At 41.9% G+C, this 22448-nt stretch overlaps 1 protein-coding gene across 1 annotated transcript in view; it reads right to left on the reverse strand.

Moving 5' to 3' along the window:
* The window catches only part of ZDHHC5 (zinc finger DHHC-type palmitoyltransferase 5), a 93799-nt gene that overhangs the window by 16612 nt on the left and 54739 nt on the right, over positions 1-22448 (reverse strand). The window contains exons 3-4 of the mRNA XM_054971517.1: positions 4039-4160; positions 3476-3633 (exon numbers count right to left, since the gene is read on the reverse strand). Of these exons, the coding sequence (XP_054827492.1) occupies positions 3476-3633; positions 4039-4160 (280 nt within the window). The remainder of the gene's footprint in view (positions 1-3475; positions 3634-4038; positions 4161-22448) is intronic.

Here is a 22448-nt window from a genome sequence, read left to right on the forward strand (position 1 = left end):
CAAACCATGAATTTGGAGGCAATAAAGACAACACCATTTGCAGTGTGGTCATCTTAAATTTCCGAATCCTGATGGACTTATTCAATTTCCGTAGATCCAGAATGGGGCGAAGACCCCCATCCTTTTTGTCCACTACGAAAAGGTTTGAATAAAAACCCTGGGAGGGAGGGGTAGAGGGGACATCCTCTACAGCCCCTTTCAAAAGTAAGGCAGACAACTCTGAGACCACCCCAGGCTGGGGCAATTGAGAAGAGAAAACAGGGAGCGAGAGACTAGGGTAGTGAACAAACTCAACTTTATATCCAAACTTAACTATGTTCAAAACCCAAACATCTGATGTGATCTCACACCACTCATCAAAAAAGGAAAACAGCCTGTCCCCAAAAAAGGGTTCAGGGCCCTGTAATTGTCAGAATTGTTTCTGAGAATGTCCCGACTCCTTGGCTTGATGCTGAGGGGTGTTCTGTCGGGTCTTGGGCCCTTGTCTCTTCCTCAGGAAGGAGGGTTGTGGGCTATAATGATGCTGGCGTTGGGAGCCGTAGCTATAATAAGGTTGATATCGGTGTTGACGATACCTGGGATACGGCTTGTATTGCGGGCGACCAGGTTGGTGCTGCTGCTGTGTGATGCCATACGAGCGCGCCGTAAGCCTGTCTTTACGTTTCTTCGACAAGTACTCGTCTGTCTTGTCCAAGAACAGGTTCTGACCCTCAAACGGTAGGTCCTCCACCTTGGCACGCATCTCATTAGGCAAAGCCGTGGTCCTCAGCCAGGCAAACCTTCTCAGGACTAGGGAAGATAATAGTGCCCTAGCAGACGAATCAGCCATATTTCGACTAACTGTAATTTGGTGTCATGACAACCGGACAGCTTCCTCTTGGATAACTCGGAGGAAGACTCGCTGGTCTTCAGGTAACTGAGGGACGAACGTAGCCACCTTTGTCGAAAGTAGGAGTTGATAGGCAGCCATCATAGCGGCATAATCGGCTATCTTAATGCCAAAAGCTGAAGATGTATAGACCTTCCTGGCCAAAGAGTCAATCTTTCTACTGTCCTTGTTGGACGGAACGGATAGGGATCCCTGCTTGGGTTTTGCCTGCATATCCTCTGTTACCGGAGAAGAGGGAGGAGGATGTAAGGATAAGAAAGGACACTGTTCGTCCTTGATCCAGTAAAGTTTTTCAACCTTCTTGTTAGTTGCCGGGGTCGAGGCGGGTTTCACGTTAAGCCCAGACAGCAGCTCTTCAAAGCCTTCAATCGTAGGAAAGGCAATGGTTGGGGTCGACCCCGAGTACATATGCTTCAAAATCTTGTCTTTTGAGCGCAGTTCCGAGGAGACCACTTCGATTTCAAGAGCTCTCGCCATTCTCTGTAACAATTTGTTGTAAGCGCGGAAGTCTTCTGTAGGAGAAGCTTCCTCCGACGGGCCAATGGTTCCATCAGGCGACTCCGATGGTGGTGAGTCATATCTGCCATAGGCAAGGCAGTCATCATATTCGGTGTCCGAATACGCCGGGGTCCGTTTGGAGCCCTCTATGGACATAGCCGGTAAGAAGGGAGAGCGTGAACGGTGTCTCGGTTCACGATCGGAACCGAAGGAACCCTCTCTATAATGACGACGTGTTGAGTAAGGACTGTATCTGTCACATTTGGACGAACGTCCTCTGTCAGACCGGGAAGATCGCGAGGACCAGGAGCCACGAGATGGTGAATGGGGCACCCCCAAGGGGGTCGGAGGTCTTTCCACCATAATAACGTCAGAGTCTCAAGACCTGGCAGACACCGGTGTTCTTCTCGGAGAAGACGCGTCCCCGGAACCACGGGGGTCGGGTTCGAGGGGATGCTGTTGTACCCGCTGAGGGGTAATTACACTCTCCAAGACTTGCTTGTCAGACTTGGATGACAAGTGCTTCTTCTTCTTCTTCTTCTTGTCAGGGACAGAAGCCGGAGGAGTAGGATCCGAGACTAGCGGAAGGTCCAACACCGAGCCGCTGCGGGATGTCCACCGAGCCCATGCGGGTTCCGATGGAGCTAAAGAGCCCTCTCTTCCCAGAGAGGCGTTCGCTCTGGAGCCCGAAGGTTCCGATGCTGGCCTCGACTCCGACATCGGATCCAAGGAGGCCAGAAACGCTGGAGTCGAAGTGCTCCGAACCATCTGTCTCGGGCTCAGGTGACTAGACGTCGGGGAGTGTCGGGAACGTGACGACTTCTCAGAAGACTTCGAAGCAGGGGTAGAAGCTCTTTCGGGCGCAGGTGACTTGCCCTGAGCAGAAGGGTCGGTCGCAGCCATAGTGCGCCGCCACAAATAAGCCTGGAGTCTCCCCGAGCGTTCTGCCCTGGCCTTCGGGGTGAAGGTGCGGCAGTGTTTACAGACCTGCGGATTATGTGTCTCTCCCAGGCAGTAGAGGCACTCCGAATGACCATCTGACTTGGTCATTTTACGGTCGCAGGTAACACATCTCTTAAAAAGAGCTTTATCCGACATTTTCCTTCCAATGAAGTACCGAAGCAGAGCCAACAAGAACCTCTTCAGTCGGCGGCAAAAGAGGAACTGAGGGTACGTCGGGGGCGCCCCGCCTCTTAGAAGCCGTTTTCGGCGGGAAAAGACGGCCGTGCATGCACGCTGAGAGGCTGGGGCGCCCCCTAGTGGCTCAGAGCTATAAAAATCTCCGAGATCGGCAGGCCTGCGCGTGCGCAGTCCCATGTGGGACTGCACAGGAAGACCGCTGATGAAGTACAAGTTTCATACCATGCTGGTAAATGGGAGAGATCTATGCCCAGGTGCATGTTGTGACCATTCTCTTGCATCTTCTGCACTGTGCTCCCTATGTCTGTGTCCTATGCTGCTACCTGCCCTCCGTCCCATGCCATTCATGTTCTCTGCAGTGCACGTGCTTCCACTTGCTGCTTACTTAGCTCTCTTCAATGTCTCACACATATGCAAGCTACAGTATATGGTCAACTTGTAACCTGACCTGGTCTGATTCTCTTTGAGCTATTTGCTCTGCTTGTCCTTTAAGTTCTGTCATCGATTCACCATGTCTTTGGTACAGCTCATCTGCAGAAGTTCTCTGATCTGCATTCATTTTAATTCCTGAATGTAGCCTGGATTGGTTACATTGATCAATAGCTGCCTGATATCATGGGTGGATGGTAATGTGTGGTAGTGATACGGAACTGGCAAGCACAGTATGCAATATCTGTACTCTGAACAAACACTGAATTTTCTATGGACTACTCCTACTGACCTACCATCATAAAATGGTATATTTTATGACTATGAACTACATGACTAGTACCAGATGACAGACCCTACTTTGGCTAAAAAATTACAACATTCAGAACTAGATTTTGAACTTGCCTTTATCTATTGCCCTAAAATTGATCTCAAAATGCACAGAACACCTCAAATACTTCAGTCCCTGCAGAATAACCAATTCAGGTCACTTTAGACCACCTCTTCCTAGTTTCTCACCTCCACACAGTTGTCACAGACACTGCAATGGGAGCAGCGTGGAGGTCGGTAGAAGCGGCATGTTGCACACCATTTCATGCGCACCTGGATTCCCTTTATCTCTACTGTCTTGTAAAGTGGAGCTCGGAAGTCATCCTCCTTATCTTCATCTTCATCAGCTGGAAAAGAAAAACACACTCAGATCCAGTGCTACTAAGCAGATTCAGCATGCTGGTATGGCAAATCAATTACAGAACTACTGTTGTTATTATTGATTGTTATTGAACATACATTTTAAAGAAATAAATTATTGCAATGGCTTCCTATATTCCATCCTATTTCTTAGTAGATGAATGGAGCGAAAGGACTCAGACTAAAAATCTTAAGACCCACAATACCAATTCATGGATTCTGCAGCAGCTAAGCACATAATGCTTCACAAAGTAATATAATAAGGCTAGAAAGCTACTGATCAGAAGTGTCAAAAGTGCCCTGAATGTGAAGATTTGAAATAGCAGTGAACACTTAAAAACTTTTCAGATCAGTGCCATGCAAGATATTTGCTAGGCAGGAACAGTTCTTACCTCGAGGAAATATGCCTGGATCCATGAAGGTGGCCATGCTGAAGTTTGCCAGCACAAAGAGGAAGACCACAGCATTGTAAATGGGGATGATTGGAGAGATATGCAGGCTGAGCCCTGGGCACCTGGACAAACAGAAATTGGGGGAGTTGGGGTGAGATAAGTAAAGACAGCCCTGGCAGCTTTTTGAAGTGTACTGACAATTTTTTTGCTTCAACCTCCAATAAAAGGTTTGAGATCTTTTCACCTATCTAAAGCTGCAGAACAACAAATGGAAAAGAAAAAGAACAATCCCCTTATTGCCTTGAACAAAAAGTTACTCTCTTTCTTGTCTTTATGGTTGCTATTTTCACAGAAGTCCTACATAGCAGAACCTGGACTAATAGTAAGAAGGAGAATGTGGGTACGAAGAGTCCTCACTGTAGTCCAATGTTTCAAAGTACAAGCTGAGAAGTGGTGAGGCTTGATTGAACATGTCCCTAAATAGGTGGATATGTCTTCCACATCTACTCTACCAGCAATAAACACTCCTCTGCCTTGCCTGCTATTTGGTTTGTTTCAACAGACATTCTGAAGCATAATATAAGCACATTATTTGGACAACATGCCAGGGGTTCTTAAGACAATTGGAATCTATAGGGTACAGAGAGCCAGCTCAGGTTTTTTCAGGAAGCATTGCACACATTAGGCTCTGGGTCACAATATTCAGGACCCACATAAACTATCACACTTCTCTTGCATGAAGAGATTTTGTGCCCCTGTAGAAACACTATACACTATAGCAAGGGCAAACAGACTTTGACCTAGCTTCTAAGTACACACAATTTCCTTGGTGCTCAATAGAAAGGGATCTCAGAATTTACCCTTGTTCTATGACTCACACACTTTCACAAAAGGCAGTTCATAGTCAGGGAACTACTCAGGCTAGATACTGACTGCCCTATAGTAAGCAGCTTATGAATATGTTTATCAAAAGTCACTACCAGCATAGAAGCACTGCTCCACACACACTGATACAATCAATTTTTAAAAGGCTTAAATATATAATTTCATATCCATATAATACTAAGAGTCCCATGGCGTAGAGTGGTAAGCTGCAGTATAGCAGCCCAAGCTCTGCTCACGGCCTGAGTTTGATCCTGGTGGAAGCTGGGTTCAGGTAGCTGGCTCAGGGTTGACTCAGCCTTCCATCCTCCTGAAGTCGGTAAAACGAGTACCCAGTTTCCTGGGGGTAAAGTGTAGATGACTGGGGAAGGCCATGGCAAACCACCCTGCAAAAAGTCTTCCAAGAAAACGTCATGATGCGATGTCCGCCCATGGGTCAGTAATGACTTGGTGCTTGCACAAGGGTCTACCTTTACCTATAACACTAATTCTCTAATGTGTAAAATATCCCCAGCATCTGAGACTCCTCCTGAATTCAGCTTTCTTGGAAGATGGCTGGCTACAATGATCTCTCAGCAGAAATGCACTTTCATTCTTTGGAAGACTACAGAGAGCAGATATTATCTGAAGTGCTGTCTGTTTGTACTCCACTCCTGCCACAATCACGCACTGCCTGACGGCCAAACTATACATACAAGAGGCTCCTGTTTGGTAATATACAAGCAAAACATTCAGTAGATTCTAATCATAACATTCAGAAAAGAATGACATTTTCTGTTCTCCACAATGTACAGAATGTGGCAACTTTAGCACCTGTTAAATGTCTCAAATCAAATGCTCTCCTGTCCAGTGCTGTAAGCAGCTTTAGCATGCTCACACATGCGCATACCGTGCAACAAACAGAAAGGTCATTTTACCCCTTTTCCTAGATTTTATATTCAGGAAAGGGAAGAAAATAGGCACAGAGTGAGATTTGTTCACAGAAAGTCAGAAAAAGTTAGTTCCAGTTTCTTGATGCCAACTTTACTAAGGGCTAAATATTTCAAGTTCCTAGTTGTTCAGGAAATTAAAATCTAAACTTTTCCCAAACCAATTAGCATTCCTAGACAAACTCATTAACAGCAACAGTACAATAGCATACAGATATCATTAATAACTTTCCCCCACATTTCTATGAACCAATTTTGTCCCTGTAAAAGGTGGGGGTGGTTTAAGCAAGAGCTCATGTAGAGAATGGGGAAATATTTGGCTCAAGTCATCCCAGCCATAAACTTATTAAATGGCCTTTGGCAAGCCACCATTTCCGCCCCCCCCCCAAGTATAAGGATACTGTATAAAGATACTGGCCTATGTTACAGGTTATTTTAGGTATTATTGAAATAATGTACTTTGAAAACTCAGGAAGTATGATGTATACATAATACATGATGAAACTTTTGACATTGGTATTAATTGCACAGAGTTGCTAGTTTTAATCAAGAACAGTTTTCTGAAGTCAGGACATACATTATGATATGCACAAATTACCGCTGAAAGTAATTATGTAAATAAAAAAATGCCACCAGTAAGCAGTATCTGCTAACCTAGATACTACATAAGCATATATACATGCTTTTTAAATGCTTAACAGTTTTGGACAAATGACAAGCAACTATTGTTACTCAACTTGTCAGGAGGATGTGATGTAGTAAGGAAGAAGAGAAACAAGTCAAGCCTGTCTGACTAGACAGTTCAAATGAAGAAGAAACATCCCCTATTAAACCAGTTGTACTTACTATAGACAAGGGAAGGGACAAAAGACACTATAAAAACCACTTCAGAACCAAGTCAGATAAACCAAAATGTTTACTTACTGCACTGAAACCAATAATAGAGTTTCAGAGCGAGCTTATCATTGATCGGGCAGCAGATACAAAAGCTCTCTACACCTACGGTAAAAAATGGAATACAGCTGAGGTGGGAGGATTTAAGGGCTGACAGATGTAATGAATATATACAACGCTTGATTGCAAGTGATTATATTGGATTTGATGAGATCAAATGTGATAATGCTTCAAACCCAACATGAAAAGGGAAAGGAGTATACCTGCATCTACGCCTTACAGGAAATATTCAACATATACTAAACATTCATTCAGGACTGTAGCAGGATACACTGCTTCACATTTTCAATGCTTACAGATTAATTGGATTCTAGTCTAAAATAGTAAAAGCAAGAAGAGATCCTGTGTGCGCTATATTCTGGATTAACATGTAGAAGAAAAAAATAAGTAAACCCCAGAGTTCCAATTTCTGATATGTTCAGTGGAACTCACTACTAAAAATAATTCCATACTACTTTTCAGCCACAAGGTACTCAAATTGATTTACAATAAAGTATTATAAAACAAATTATATTTGGACTATGCCTTAAAGATATGAATGTAGCGAGATAAAAAATGGATTCAAGAAGGTTCATTAATGTAAGTGGTTCTATATACAGTAGCTTCATATCCATGTTTGTACAGAAGCACAGTAAACATTAGAAAACTAAGGCTATGTATGGGTCCTTAATTTTTGATTATGTAACCTTGTAATTATACGTGCTATATTGGCTATTTACAACTGTAAATAGCCAATATATCTGTAAATAGCCAATATATCTATTTACAACTGTTGGCTATTTACAACTGTATCTCAGCATGGCTTTGATTATCTTGTTTTGCATGTACAGTACAGGTAAGCTGAGAATAATCAGATACTACTAGAACCAAGGGTACCCTGATATATCACTGTGACTGCAGAGAACAATATGTGCTGGCATGCTTCTGTGAAAGTAACAGTGGGTATGCTGCATGTTAGTACTATACTTTTTTAAAGATAGACATACAAAACTAGCAATATAGAATAAATACAAACAATGTTGCAGTCCTTTGTTGTACAAAGCTCTTACAGAGTCTATGTCTTTAAAGCATCCCCCCCCCCATGTAGTATTCTTCATAATTATAAAAACCAAATGACTGAATATTGGCTTGAAATCTCATATTTCAAAAGTAAGTAAAATGTTTTTTCTATGAAACTGTCAGCTGAATCACTTTTCCTTTTGAAGTATGCCAATTCAGATATGAAAGCAGCTGATCAAACATTTCTAAACCAAGTTATCAAAGGAAAATCTTATTTTTTTCCCAAGGCAATACACATTTTAGAGGCAAATAACAAACACATCACTAATTCCCATTCAGAGATATTTCCTCAGTCTATGAAATAACCAATGAAGATCACCCTAGAGGACTAAAATGTAGCGCATACCCTGTTATATTTCTCATTGTAGAGTGCACCCAGTTGATTTTCCCATTATATCAAGAATTTCTTACCAGAAGCAACTAATTTTTAGATGAAGCCAAAAGTCATGTAAAAAGTCAAGCACTGTGGTAAATGTGCTTGACAAATATACAGAAGGCAATATACCATATACAAGTCTGGACCATGTATAAGCACGGGGGTTTGTCCATGTTTCATATTCATTTCATTCTGCCCATCTAACATCCATCCAATTTTTATACTTTTTCTCTTCAACGTGACTGACTTGCAGCACAACAGCCTGGACAACTATAGATAAATAGGCTGTATTTACTTATGTGAGTTGGAAATTTTTCCATAAAAATACAGCATCAGAAAAAATTCTAGAAATTTTTCCGTCCCACATCACTGGTAGACAGTTCTCACCCTTTCCTGCAAAAGCATCATATACTTTCTAACAGCACTTCCGAACCCAGCCAGCACCAACTTATCCCTCCTGCTTTAGTATGATATTTCAAATGGGGTTATGATGCTTGCAAACACTCATGTCATTACACCAATACAGCAGTCTGTATATGCCAACCTGAACACTTTTTATTCAAGCAGTGAATTGTTAACTTTGTTCCTTGTAGTACACACTGTAATGCAATTTTTAGTTACATGTTCATTCATGTACTACTATTTCCAGCAGACTTCTTTTCTAGCTAAAATCAGTTCAGGTAAAAATAGAACAAACAGATGCTTGCTCTGATTTATAAATTGTACAAAACCAATTAAAATTCAAACCCATATGTTTTTTGAAAACCTATGCTATACTGGGAACTTACTAACATTAAATATAAAGAAGTAACCCTCACTTTTCCCAATGTTATCATTTCTTAGTTTCTTACAGTGAAATCCTAAGATGAGTTACTCCAGTCTAAGCCAATTGAAATCAATTGACTTAGACGGGAGTAAATCTGTTTAGGATTTCACTGTAAGTCAGCAGTGGCAAGAAATAACTGCCCTGACAACCAAGACCGGCAGGCCCAAACCGAGTACAGCTGCAGCACACATGACTATGTTCCTTCAAGGGCTTTTAAAAGTTTAATGCAAAATGGGAACGTCGCACATCCATGTGCAGAGGGAACATGGCGCTTTCAGAAATGGGTATATGCTCTTTCCTTGCTGCTCTTCTTGATTGGATACTATATGGAAATAAGGTTTTACCCATTAAGCAAACAAGGGCTTTCTAGGGAAAAATAGAGTGAAAATAGTAATGTTTAAATAAAATATAAGTAGCCACACTTTGAAGTACAGTATTTTATTCTATTATCTATTTCCAGTTGCAGAACATGTGACTGACTACCCTCTCTGAGACTAACTTTTGCTCTTCCTTTTTTTCAAAAAAAATTTCCTCATGTATTGCAATGTTCATATTTTTAATTGTTTCAGGTGGGTAGCCATGTTGGTCTGCAGTAGAAGAGTGGGGCCCAGTAGCACCTTAAGAGTTTATCTGATAACAGACTGAATGAACCATCTATTAATTACAAACAATGTTTTCCATGCATGCTTAAAGCTCAGCTTCCTTCTTTACTCCATCTTGCAACCAACACTTAAAGCTGTCTTGCATCCCATTTGTAGCCTCCCTACTATCCCAATCACTCTGGGCAATCCATTAAACTCAGCTTTTGTGAAAACAATTTCAATTTATTCAATATTTTATTTTTTAAAATAGAGTATTTATTTTGGTAGCAGAGCTCCTTAGTACATTTTTAGACTCCTAAACACATCCATATCACAAGATCTCTCAGGCAGTCATACAAACCAGATTTAGTACCCAGGTACTCATGCTGTATCAAGGCTAATTTTTTTTAAAAATAAGTTGCGATGATTATGGTAGTGCACAAACTTCATAAAGTCACGCTTTCACTACTGCTTGTAGTCCTATCCCTAAGGCCTGACAGATTATATTACACTAAAATTCCTTAATGTTCAATGCTAATGCAATTATACCTGGCTTTGAATTAGATACCAGGTTAAAGTATGTACATCCATAATTCTTCCACCCCTTTTTATATTTTTCTTCCCACCCACAAATTAGGGCAAGGGCAGAAAGCATTACTGAAGTGGCTGGATGTAGCTTGAGCTATGAATGCCAATATGACCACAGCCCTGCAGTAGTTAGTCATGGTGTATCACCATGACATGACGGGTCAGATGATAAATCATGCTAAAGTATGATACAGCGGCCTCACATAAGGCCTTCAGTGGCTCAGGTAGTACACAGCAAAGGGGGAAACGGGATGACAATATACATCATGGCCTCCACTGACAGTATGGTAAAAAAGCACTATGTTAGACAGATAATGTCACCTCCATCTCCAGAAAATACTCAACGTTTTTTGAACATGATATATGCAACTGAGTCCCACATACTTTTGTCTTTCATGCTGACAACTGGTAGTCCCACAGTTTCCCTCAACTTCTTCCTGTAGAGCAGAAGGACCAAGCAATGGATAGGGCAGGTACTCCTCAAGCTAGTCTGGGTTTACCCGAAGCGGGGGGAAAAATCTGGAATTACCAGAATCTGGTATTTGGCTCGCTTCGATATGCTCTGTAAGTACTGAAGTGAGAGGGAGCAAACCCCCCACCCCCCCCATACCTGGCCGGCAGGGAGAGGGGAGTCTGATCAACTGGGCGGCGGGAGGACGGCGGCGGCCCTGTTGACATGCTGCTGCATGTGGGCCGTAGCAGCCAGCTGGGCAGTGGGGTAGGCTGGAGCCACCCCCTCCAGCCCTTCCTGCCCCTCAAATGGCTGCCATGGTGGACATTTGAGGGGCATGAAGGGCCTCCTCCACCTCGTTCGCTGCTGGGTGGAGGGAGGGGGGAAGAGTTTAAAAGGTAAAACGCTCCCCGCTCCATTTACAAATGGCGCGGGGAGCCTTCTACCCTTTAAACTCTGCCCCTTTCCAGCCAGCTGGAGGGAGGGGGGGTTGAGTTTAAAGCAAAGGCTCCCTGCGCCGTTTGCAAAAGGCGCAGGGGACATTTTCCCCTTTAAACTCCCCCCTCCAGCAGACCCAGAAGGTCCTTTAAACTTCAGCTGGCCTGTGGGGCCAGCTGAAGGGCCCCAAAGCTTCCCAAAGTGACCCGAAAGGGCCCCAAAGCTTCCCGAAGTGACCCAAATAGCTTCAAGAAGCTTTGATTCGCATGTTCTAAATTGGGGCCAGGTTTGGAAAACCCGAATCTTTGCAGATCGGGTCCAATTCAGGCATTTTTTCCTAATCGGAAACCTGAAGTGCACACCCCTAGTTAAGAGCACAGGACTCTAATCTGGAGAACTGGGTTTGATTCGCCACTCCTCCACTTGAAGCCGGCTTCCGGTTTGGGATTTATGGAGGTCTGACGCAGCTCCAACTGTGGAGCTGACCGGACTGCCGTTTTAACCGGCCGGCGGGGGCAAAATAGCCCGCGGCCGACTGCTCTCAGGCGGAGAGCAGGCAAAGAACGCTCAAGACCTCAGGGCGCGTTGATCTCGGGCGAGGGGGGGCTCTACGTGACGGGCCCCCTCACGACCCTTGAGGTCCCACCCTGTGACAGGTCGGCAAAGATCTCTGCGGCAGATTCGGGGCCAATGCGGTTGGCATAAGACCTACGTACCCAAGCTTCAACAGGGGAAAGAGGAGTGGAGGAGAAACGAAGATTGAAACAGTGATTACAACCCATGGAAAGTGAATGGGAAGGTAAAGATCACTATCTCCTGATACGGGACAGATTGTTAAAAGTAAAGAAGATTAAAAGTTGATTTTAAAACTGCAACAGGCTAATTATAACGGGGAGAAGACTCGGCAAGAGTCGAAATAGAAAAAAGACTAAGTTTAAAGAAGTTATTAAAGAACTAGGACTATTGTTTTGAATACTTGCGGTTATGGAGCTGTGAGAAAATTCTGCCATCGCGAGAGCTACTGCGGGAAGTCGGGAAACAGGAAGTACGTAATAACAATAGAGTTGCTGGAGAGAAGCGGCCCCTGCCGGAGGGCAGGAAGAAGGGAATCGCCATCTTTGAAAGGGGAAAAGCCGCGGCTTCAGCGGAAGAGGAAGTAAGCCATCTTGAATTACAAAAACTACAGAAGAACCATAGAGAAAAGACGCCCGACATTTTGGATTCTTTAAAAGTTTTTTCTTTGCAAAAAAGACTGGGACATTTAAATTAAAAAATAAAAAGACGCTTAATTTCACGCCACGGAGTTAAGGAAGAGGGCGGACTCGTGGGAGCGAGCCAAGGCAAGCCCCACGATGTCGAAAAAAGAGTGGCAATCAGCAATAGAGAATCTAGATAAAAAACTCTTAGAAGTGATCAAAGAGCTTAAGGACATTAAACCGGAGCTGATTAAAGAGGTTAAACAGACAGTGAAAAGTGAGCTGTCAGAAGTAAAGAAAGGTATGGAAATAATGCAAAATGAACTGCAAGGAACACAGCAGAGAGTTAAAGCAGTAGAAGGCGCAGTGGAGAATTTAACTGACACGCAACAAACAGAGATGAGGCTGATGAAGGGGAGAATGGCGGTTGCGGAAAGCAAACATATGGAGAAGCAGCTAAGATTTCGCGGTTTGCCAGAAGTGGAAGGAAAAACAGCGCAAGAACAGATGACGAGGTGTTAGCTGAATACCTGGGGAAGGAGGAGGAGGAAGTTGTGGCTATCCTGGACGTGGCATATCGTGTAAATTCAAGAATTGCGACCCAGAGGAAACTACCAAGAGATGTGATTGTGCAATTTACGACCCGAAATATGAAAGAGAAGATTGTGACTAAACAGTTTCAAGATCCATTGGAGATTGACGGCAAGACGATTATCATTATGAAGGAAATACCCAGATCGGTGTTACTGGACCGGAAAAAATATAAGGCGTTAACTCAGATTTTGAAGGACATGAAAATCAGGTACAGATGGGAATTACCAGAAGGAGTGTCCTTTGAATTTGGAGGGGCCAAAAGACGCATCAGATCGGAACGAGAGATGGAGCGATTTATAAGAGACAATGAAAAGGACTTACCAGCAACAAGATTATGAGTATGGAGTGTAAAGTTATATCTTGGAATGTAAATGGACTTAACTCACCGAATAAGAGAAAAAGCATCTTTCACTGGCTATTAAAACAAAAATGTGATATTGTTTGTTTGCAAGAGACCCATATTCGAAAACAAGATGTAAAGTATTTAAAATCAAAAAAATTGGGCAATGATTTTGCAGCGGCCTCCAATAAGAAAAAAAGAGGAGTAGTGCTTTATATTAAAGAGGAGCTGCAGCCAAAGTTTGTAATGAAAGATGTGGAAGCCAGATTTATAGCAGTGGAATGTGTATGGAATTTAAAGAGAGTGCTGGTAGTTGGAATTTATGCACCTAATGGAGCAAAAGAAAGCTTCTTTGAGGACTTAAGGAAGCAATTAGATGAACTTTCATATGATCAGATAATACTTGCTGGAGACTTCAATGGAGTGACAAATCTGGATTTAGACAAAAAATCATCAACTGCACAAAAGAAAAGAGGATTGCTACCAAAGTTGTTTTTTGAACTGATACAACAGGAAACCTTAGAAGATGTATGGAGAAGACAAAACCCGAAAAGCAGACAATTTACGTTTTACTCCGCAAGACACTTTACACTATCGAGAATTGATATGATCTGGGCCTCAAAAGACTTAGCGTTATGGACTAAGGAAGTGGAAATAATGCCGATGGTAGGCTCAGATCATAATCCAATTATGTGGAAATTGGGGAGAAGGAGCAAAAGGAAAGGATGGAGAATAAATGAGGACTTACTTCAAGAGGGAGAGAATATGGAGATGCTGAGAAGAGAGACAAAATTCTTCATACAATACAACATGAATAAAGAAGTACCAACCAACAAGGTTTGGGATACCTACAAGGCGGTAATTAGGGGCATACTAATGGATTTAAACGGAAGAGCCAGAAAAAAGAAAGAGGAGAAGAGGCAGGAGATTATGGAAAAAATAAAAGCCAAAGAAATACAGTTAAAGAAGAGACCAGGGAAAAAGAAAATTTACCAGGACATTAAAATATTACAAGAACAGTTGACAGCAATGAATAATAAAGAATTGGAGTGGAATCTCAAAAGACTGAATCAAAAAGGATTTGAAGGTGCAAACAAACCTGGGAAATATTTGGCATGGCAATTGAAAAAGAGAAAGGAAAAGAAAATAATAAACAAAATATGTGAAGATAACAAAACGTATTTGGAACAGACATCCATTAGTAGAGCCTTCTATAAATTTTATGCTAAATTGTATAATAAGAAAGAGGTCAATAAAGAATCAATAGCGACATATTTGGAGAAAATGAAGCTCCCAGTAATTTCGGAAGCGTGGAGAGAGAGATTGAACAATGAAGTAACGGATGAGGAAATAAAAATGGCAATACAATCAACAAATTTGGGAAAGGCACCAGGGCCAGATGGACTTACAGCTAAATTTTATAAGACAATGGCCAATGAACTGGTACCATTCCTAAAAGAAGTGATCAATGGAGTATTAAAGGATCAGCAGATTCCAGATACCTGGAAGGAAGCCAACATTTCACTGATCCCTAAAGAGGGCCAAGACCTAACTAATGTGAAAAACTACAGGCCTATATCCTTACTTAACAATGACTATAAAATCTTTGCGAAGATACTGGCAGAGAGAGTGAAGGGATGGCTTTCGGAAATTATTGAGGAGGAACAAGCAGGTTTTTTACCTGGCAGACAAATCAGAGACAATTTAAGGACAGTGATCAATGCTATTGAGTATTATGATAAGCGTTGTGACAAAGAGGTTGGTTTCTTCTTTGTCGATGCAGAAAAAGCGTTTAACAATTTGAACTGGGACTTTATGTTTGCCACCATGGAAAAGCTACAAATGGGAGAAAAATTCATAAGAGCAGTTAAAGAAATTTACAGAGACCAGAATGCAGCAATTGTGGTGAACGATGAGACTACCAAGAAACTGACTATAAGTAAAGGAACAAGACAAGGTTGCCCGTTGTCTCCGCTGTTATTCATTTTGGTACTGGAGATACTGATGATACAAATACGACAAGATGAAGAAATCCGCGGAATAAAAATAAAGGACTTTTCCTATAAAGTTAGAGCATTTGCGGACGACATAATGTTAATTGTGGAAGATCCAACGGAGAATATGCCAAAAGTGATAGAGAAGATCAAAGAGTTCGGAGATTTGGCAGGGTTCTATATTAACAAAAAGAAGTCAAAGATATTATGTAAAAATATGACTAAGCAAAAACAACAGCTGTTAATGGAAATAACGGACTGTGAAGTAACAACCAAGGTGAAATATTTGGGAATTGAACTGACTGCAAAGAATATAGATCTATTCAAAAATAACTATGAAAAATTATGGACTCAGATTGAGCAAGATTTGATCAAATGGAATAGATTGAATTTGTCATGGTTGGGAAGAATTGCAGCAGTTAAGATGAATGTGTTACCAAGAGTAATGTTTTTGTTACAGACAATACCAATTATCCGAGACTCTAAGCAGTTTGAAAAATGGCAGAGGAAAATATCAGATTTTGTTTGGGCAGGCAAGAAGCCTCGAGTGAAAATGAAAGTTTTACAAGATGCAAAGCAAAGAGGCGGAATGCAACTGCCCAATCTAAGACTTTATTATGACGCAATTTGCCTAGTGTGGCTGAAAGATTGGATGACGTTGAAGAATAAGAAATTATTGGCCCTAGAGGGATACAAAAAAATATTCGGATGGCATGCATACCTATGGTACGACAAAGTAAAAGTGAACTCTATGTTCCTACATCATTACATACGGAAAAGCCTATACGCAACCTGGAAGAAGTATAGAGACTTCCTACAAGAAGGAACCCCCATGTGGGTAGTTCCGTATGAAGTAATAGATCCGAGAGCTGTCTATACTGAGCAACAGTGTTTAACGTATAAGGAGATAACTCAAATAGAATCTTTCAAACTTAAAATAAAGACACAGGACGAGTTATCACCTAACTATGATTGGTTCCAGTATAGGCAGATCAGAGATCTCTACAACTCGGACTGTGCAAAGGGAGGCATAAGAACAGAGAATTCGGAACTAGAGCAGACACTTTTAAAAGAGGATAAGAAGGAAATCTCCAAGGTATACCAAGTACTGTTGAAATGGTATACTGAAGATGAAATAGTTAAAGTACAAATGGTGAAGTGGGCCATAAACTTTAATAAAGAAATAACAATGGAGGCATGGGAACACTTGTGGAAAAACACAATGAAGATCACAACGTGTACTAATATCAAAGAGAACATTTACAAAATGATCTATCGTTGGTACATGACACCAAAGAAGATTGCGCTAGGGAATCTAAACATTTCTAATAAATGCTGGAAATGTAAAAAACATGAGGGCTCTCTGTATCATATGTGGTGGACGTGTGAGGTAGCTAGGCAGTACTGGGGAGAAATAATAAAAGTAATAAGTGAGATTTTACAATTTCAAATCAATAAGAACCCAGAACTCCTGCTACTGAACTTGGGAATGGAGAACATTCCAGCCCAACATAGAACATTGCTATTTTACATGACAGCAGCGGCCAGACTTTTGTATGCGCAAAAATGGAAAGTACAAGAAGTACCAACTATTGAGGATTGGACTTACAAATTGCTGTATATGGCCGAAATGGACAAAATGACAAGAAAACTGAGAAATCTGGACCCAGGACAGTTCAACACAGACTGGGAGAAGCTGAAGCAATATGTGTTGAAGAAATGGGAGGTGGGAAGAGAACTGTGGCAGTTTGAGAACTACTGAAATATGACAAAATGTAGAGGGGGGTGACTTTACCGGGGGTAGAGAGAGAAATGAAAATGTCTAAGCAGCTATTTTGTTAGAATGTTATATATAGAAAAATATATAGAAAATGGATAGAAAATAATTATAAGGACCGACTAATTAACATCGTTTCTGGTATAAACGTGTAACATGTTAAACTGAATGAACCTACGTGAAGAAATATATGGATTAAATTGATTGATAACCTTTGAGGATAGTTATACAAAGTAATATACGGAATATAAGTTAAATTGGTTGACTTATATAAATGTATGGGTTATAGGGTTTATATGGTATATGGTTTACAGAAATACTTGAAACCAGGAAACTATGAAATTATGTTAAAAAGCGACAAATTGTTTGTCTAATATGGAAGAAAGGATTCCAAGATAAGGTATAGAGTAATAAAAAATAGTTAAAGAATTATTGCTTAGATCAAAGGGAAAGTATATGTTTGTTAGATAGATGAATTTAAAATGAGTAAGAGAAAAGGGACAAAGGGTTGGAAAACTGTTGGAAGTCAAAAGAAAAGGGGGGAAAGGGAGGGGGTTAGAAATTGGGAAACGGGAATTGATTGTAATGTGAAATTATTTTATTCTAATTCCAATAAAAATTTTATTAAAAAAAAAAAAGAAATGGGTATATGCTCTTTCCTTGCTGCTCTTCTTGATTGGATACTATATGGAAATAAGGTTTTACCCATTAAGCAAACAAGGGCTTTCTAGGGAAAAATAGAGTGAAAATAGTAATGTTTAAATAAAATATAAGTAGCCACACTTTGAAGTACAGTATTTTATTCTATTATCTATTTCCAGTTGCAGAACATGTGACTGACTACCCTCTCTGAGACTAACTTTTGCTCTTCCTTTTTTTCAAAAAAAATTTCCTCATGTATTGCAATGTTCATATTTTTAATTGTTTCAGGTGGGTAGCCATGTTGGTCTGCAGTAGAAGAGTGGGGCCCAGTAGCACCTTAAGAGTTTATCTGATAACAGACTGAATGAACCATCTATTAATTACAAACAATGTTTTCCATGCATGCTTAAAGCTCAGCTTCCTTCTTTACTCCATCTTGCAACCAACACTTAAAGCTGTCTTGCATCCCATTTGTAGCCTCCCTACTATCCCAATCACTCTGGGCAATCCATTAAACTCAGCTTTTGTGAAAACAATTTCAATTTATTCAATATTTTATTTTTTAAAATAGAGTATTTATTTTGGTAGCAGAGCTCCTTAGTACATTTTTAGACTCCTAAACACATCCATATCACAAGATCTCTCAGGCAGTCATACAAACCAGATTTAGTACCCAGGTACTCATGCTGTATCAAGGCTAATTTTTTTTAAAAATAAGTTGCGATGATTATGGTAGTGCACAAACTTCATAAAGTCACGCTTTCACTACTGCTTGTAGTCCTATCCCTAAGGCCTGACAGATTATATTACACTAAAATTCCTTAATGTTCAATGCTAATGCAATTATACCTGGCTTTGAATTAGATACCAGGTTAAAGTATGTACATCCATAATTCTTCCACCCCTTTTTATATTTTTCTTCCCACCCACAAATTAGGGCAAGGGCAGAAAGCATTACTGAAGTGGCTGGATGTAGCTTGAGCTATGAATGCCAATATGACCACAGCCCTGCAGTAGTTAGTCATGGTGTATCACCATGACATGACGGGTCAGATGATAAATCATGCTAAAGTATGATACAGCGGCCTCACATAAGGCCTTCAGTGGCTCAGGTAGTACACATAAAAGGGGGAAACGGGATGACAATATACATCATGGCCTCCACTGACAGTATGGTAAAAAAGCACTATGTTAGACAGATAATGTCACCTCCATCTCCAGAAAATACTCAACGTTTTTTGAACATGATATATGCAACTGAGTCCCACATACTTTTGTCTTTCATGCTGACAACTGGTAGTCCCACAGTTTCCCTCAACTTCTTCCTGTAGAGCAGAAGGACCAAGCAATGGATAGGGCAGGTACTCCTCAAGCTAGTCTGGGTTTACCCGAAGCGGGGGAAAAAATCTGGAATTACCAGAATCTGGTATTTGGCTCGCTTCGATATGCTCTGTAAGTACTGAAGTGAGAGGGAGCAAACCCCCCACCCCCCCATACCTGGCCGGCAGGGAGAGGGGAGTCTGATCAACTGGGCGGCGGGAGGACGGCGGCGGCCCTGTTGACATGCTGCTGCATGTGGGCCGTAGCAGCCAGCTGGGCAGTGGGGTAGGCTGGAGCCACCCCCTCCAGCCCTTCCTGCCCCTCAAATGGCTGCCATGGTGGACATTTGAGGGGCATGAAGGGCCTCCTCCACCTCGTTCGCTGCTGGGTGGAGGGAGGGGGGAAGAGTTTAAAAGGTAAAACGCTCCCCGCTCCATTTACAAATGGCGCGGGGAGCCTTCTACCCTTTAAACTCTGCCCCTTTCCAGCCAGCTGGAGGGAGGGGGGGTTGAGTTTAAAGCAAAGGCTCCCTGCGCCGTTTGCAAAAGGCGCAGGGGACATTTTCCCCTTTAAACTCCCCCCTCCAGCAGACCCAGAAGGTCCTTTAAACTTCAGCTGGCCTGTGGGGCCAGCTGAAGGGCCCCAAAGCTTCCCAAAGTGACCCGAAAGGGCCCCAAAGCTTCCCGAAGTGACCCAAATAGCTTCAAGAAGCTTTGATTCGCATGTTCTAAATTGGGGCCAGGTTTGGAAAACCCGAATCTTTGCAGATCGGGTCCAATTCAGGCATTTTTTCCTAATCGGAAACCTGAAGTGCACACCCCTAGTTAAGAGCACAGGACTCTAATCTGGAGAACTGGGTTTGATTCGCCACTCCTCCACTTGAAGCCAGCTGGGTGACCTTGGGTCAGCCACAGCGTCTAGGAGCTCTCTCAGCCCTACCCACTTCACAGGGTGTTTTGTTGTGGGGATAATAATGACACACTTTGTAAACTGCTGAGTGGGTGTTAAGTCGTCCTGAAGGGTGGTATATAAATCAAATGTTGTTATTATTATATTACTATTCCTGTAGCCAACTGTAGTAAGGCAGTACACCTTGTACAACCCAATGTTGCCCTGACCAAGAAAAAGCAGTGTTGATCATGAAGTGGGCCTGTCCTGCCAGCATGGAATGTACCAGAACTGAATGCTCTAGACTCACCATACTGTCAGGGGTATGACAACCACATCATGCTATATTGCTTCAGCCACATATGGCCACTTGTCAGTGCCTTTCTCATTAGCTACTCAAACATATACACACAATCACTTCAAGCAACTACACATGGGAATTACAGAGGATGACTATGGAATCGTAATAAGTACAATTCGACCATGACTTTCAGTACTCCAGGCAGGCTCAAAGCAAGGTTATCTGAGCATAGTGAATGACTGTGGTTCAGATGAGGGGACAACTCACCCATGCAACTGAGCAGCTATGTACCCCAAATGGCCACCTTATAAAGGTGCTGCTCAGACCAAAAGATTAACTTTAACATCTGTAAAAGATGTTAATTTTGTGGCCTAGAGAAGAGCAGCCTGTTAATATTATAGACATACCTTATGCTACATATTTAATATGATGCTATCAAACTGCATCTTGGTTTTTTTAAAAACAAACTTGTTGTCAGGCTATGGATGACAGGATACAGCAGACAGATCTCTGGACCACTGCAGCAAGACACAAGTGCTTGGTCAAATGGCTTTTATGCAGCAATCAGATCATTTCTATATACAGGTCCATAGGGCTGCTTAGAAGCAAGGTAGACATCTAAGCAGCAAGAGTAGAAGTTGACAGGAATGACATTATGTGAGAGAAACTTATCTTTTAAACATTCTAGTTTACTCCTTTCTCCCCCCTCCCAACTGTAAACAATACTTTGGCACTCTCCTGGTGTGAGAACGTTTCACATATTTGTGATATCACGTTGAGCTACTAGGAAGCAAGACACAGCACTGTCTGGGAATGAGCACAAGGTCATAAACACTGGAAGCTGTTACAGTCCAACAGATAAACACCTGTGAAAGCCTGAGAAACGAACAGTTATGACACTAGCAAAGTGATATTGAGCCATAGCAAGATACATTGTGTTCAGCAGAACAGAATCAAAACTGGCATGGATGGGGCTCAGACATGACACTTGTATTTCTGCCTTTGGGTAAAATTCAAATTTTGGGGAAATACTAGGCTCATAGTTGCTATCATTAGGGGATACTGCAGTCTCTTGTGCCAGGGCAAATAGTCACATGACTAAAAAATAAAAAAACACAAGTTGTAACTAGAAATCAGAAAATATTAAGACGATAGGAGGGATTCAGGAATTGCTTCCATAGAAAAGCCTGACTTCAGGACCCAGCAGGCTTCCCTCTTGAAGGCGCCGGTGTAATACCCTAATCTCCTTTGCTGCTGGTAGTTTAATCCCAGATTTAGGACAGCATCTGTCCCTCTTTCCCCAATCAGAGCAGTCATGATCAACAGATGGATTTAGGCCACAGAAGCACAAAGCCAGGAAGAGAAATGCTTGACCACCTGAATAGAACGATATATGGAGCAAGCCAAGTAAATGATAGCATGCTCTGAACCCACCAAGGAAGTCTAATAAGATAAAGGCGTGTGAGGCATCCCTCCCCATGTATTCTCTCCTACTCAGATCTTATTACCAAAATATCCATAAGGAGGCAAAGGCCATTTTTGCTCTTCCTTGTGTTTATGGGTCAGTGGGAGCACAAGTTTAATCTCTAATACAAGGCGAAGGAGAGACTGTAGTAGCAACTCAAAATTGATTCAACAAACCTAGCCTACAGGCACCAGGCCAGCTAACGAAAATCATTTCAAGAATGAAAGGGTGGCAGCTGGAGGAAAGGAGAATGACTCAAACTTCAGTGTATTCTGAACAGCAGCATCAGGAAATACTAACAGCCATGCAAGAAAACACTTAGCACACCGAAGAGATTACACAGTATATGGAAAAGTCTTCATATGAGTTAAGGAGAGAAAGTCTCCTGGAAAAAAAGAGCAAGATTCTAGTACAGTAGCACCTTAAAGACTAACAAAATTTCTAGGGTATAAGCTTTTGAGAATCAAGCTTCCTCTGTCAGCTACCTGGTATTTGACAAATGGAGTTTGACTCCTGAAAGCTTATACTCTGGGAAACTTTGTCTTTAAGATACTACTGAACTCGAATCTTGCTCTTCGACTGCAGACCAACATGGCTACCCTCCTGAAACTCTCTTGCCCCCTATCTCTCGTCCCATGACTTAGTCATGGTGATCCATGCAAAAGTTACCTCCAGGTTGGACTACTGTAACTTGCTCTATGCAGGGCTCCCCTTGGGCCTGACCTGGAAATTGCAACTGATCCAGAACACAGAAGCACAGGTCCTTACGGGGGACACCATTCAGGACACACATCCATCTAATGCTATGC

Source organism: Eublepharis macularius, chromosome 2 (assembly GCF_028583425.1).
Source record: "Eublepharis macularius isolate TG4126 chromosome 2, MPM_Emac_v1.0, whole genome shotgun sequence".
Lineage (NCBI taxonomy): Eukaryota > Metazoa > Chordata > Lepidosauria > Squamata > Eublepharidae > Eublepharis > Eublepharis macularius.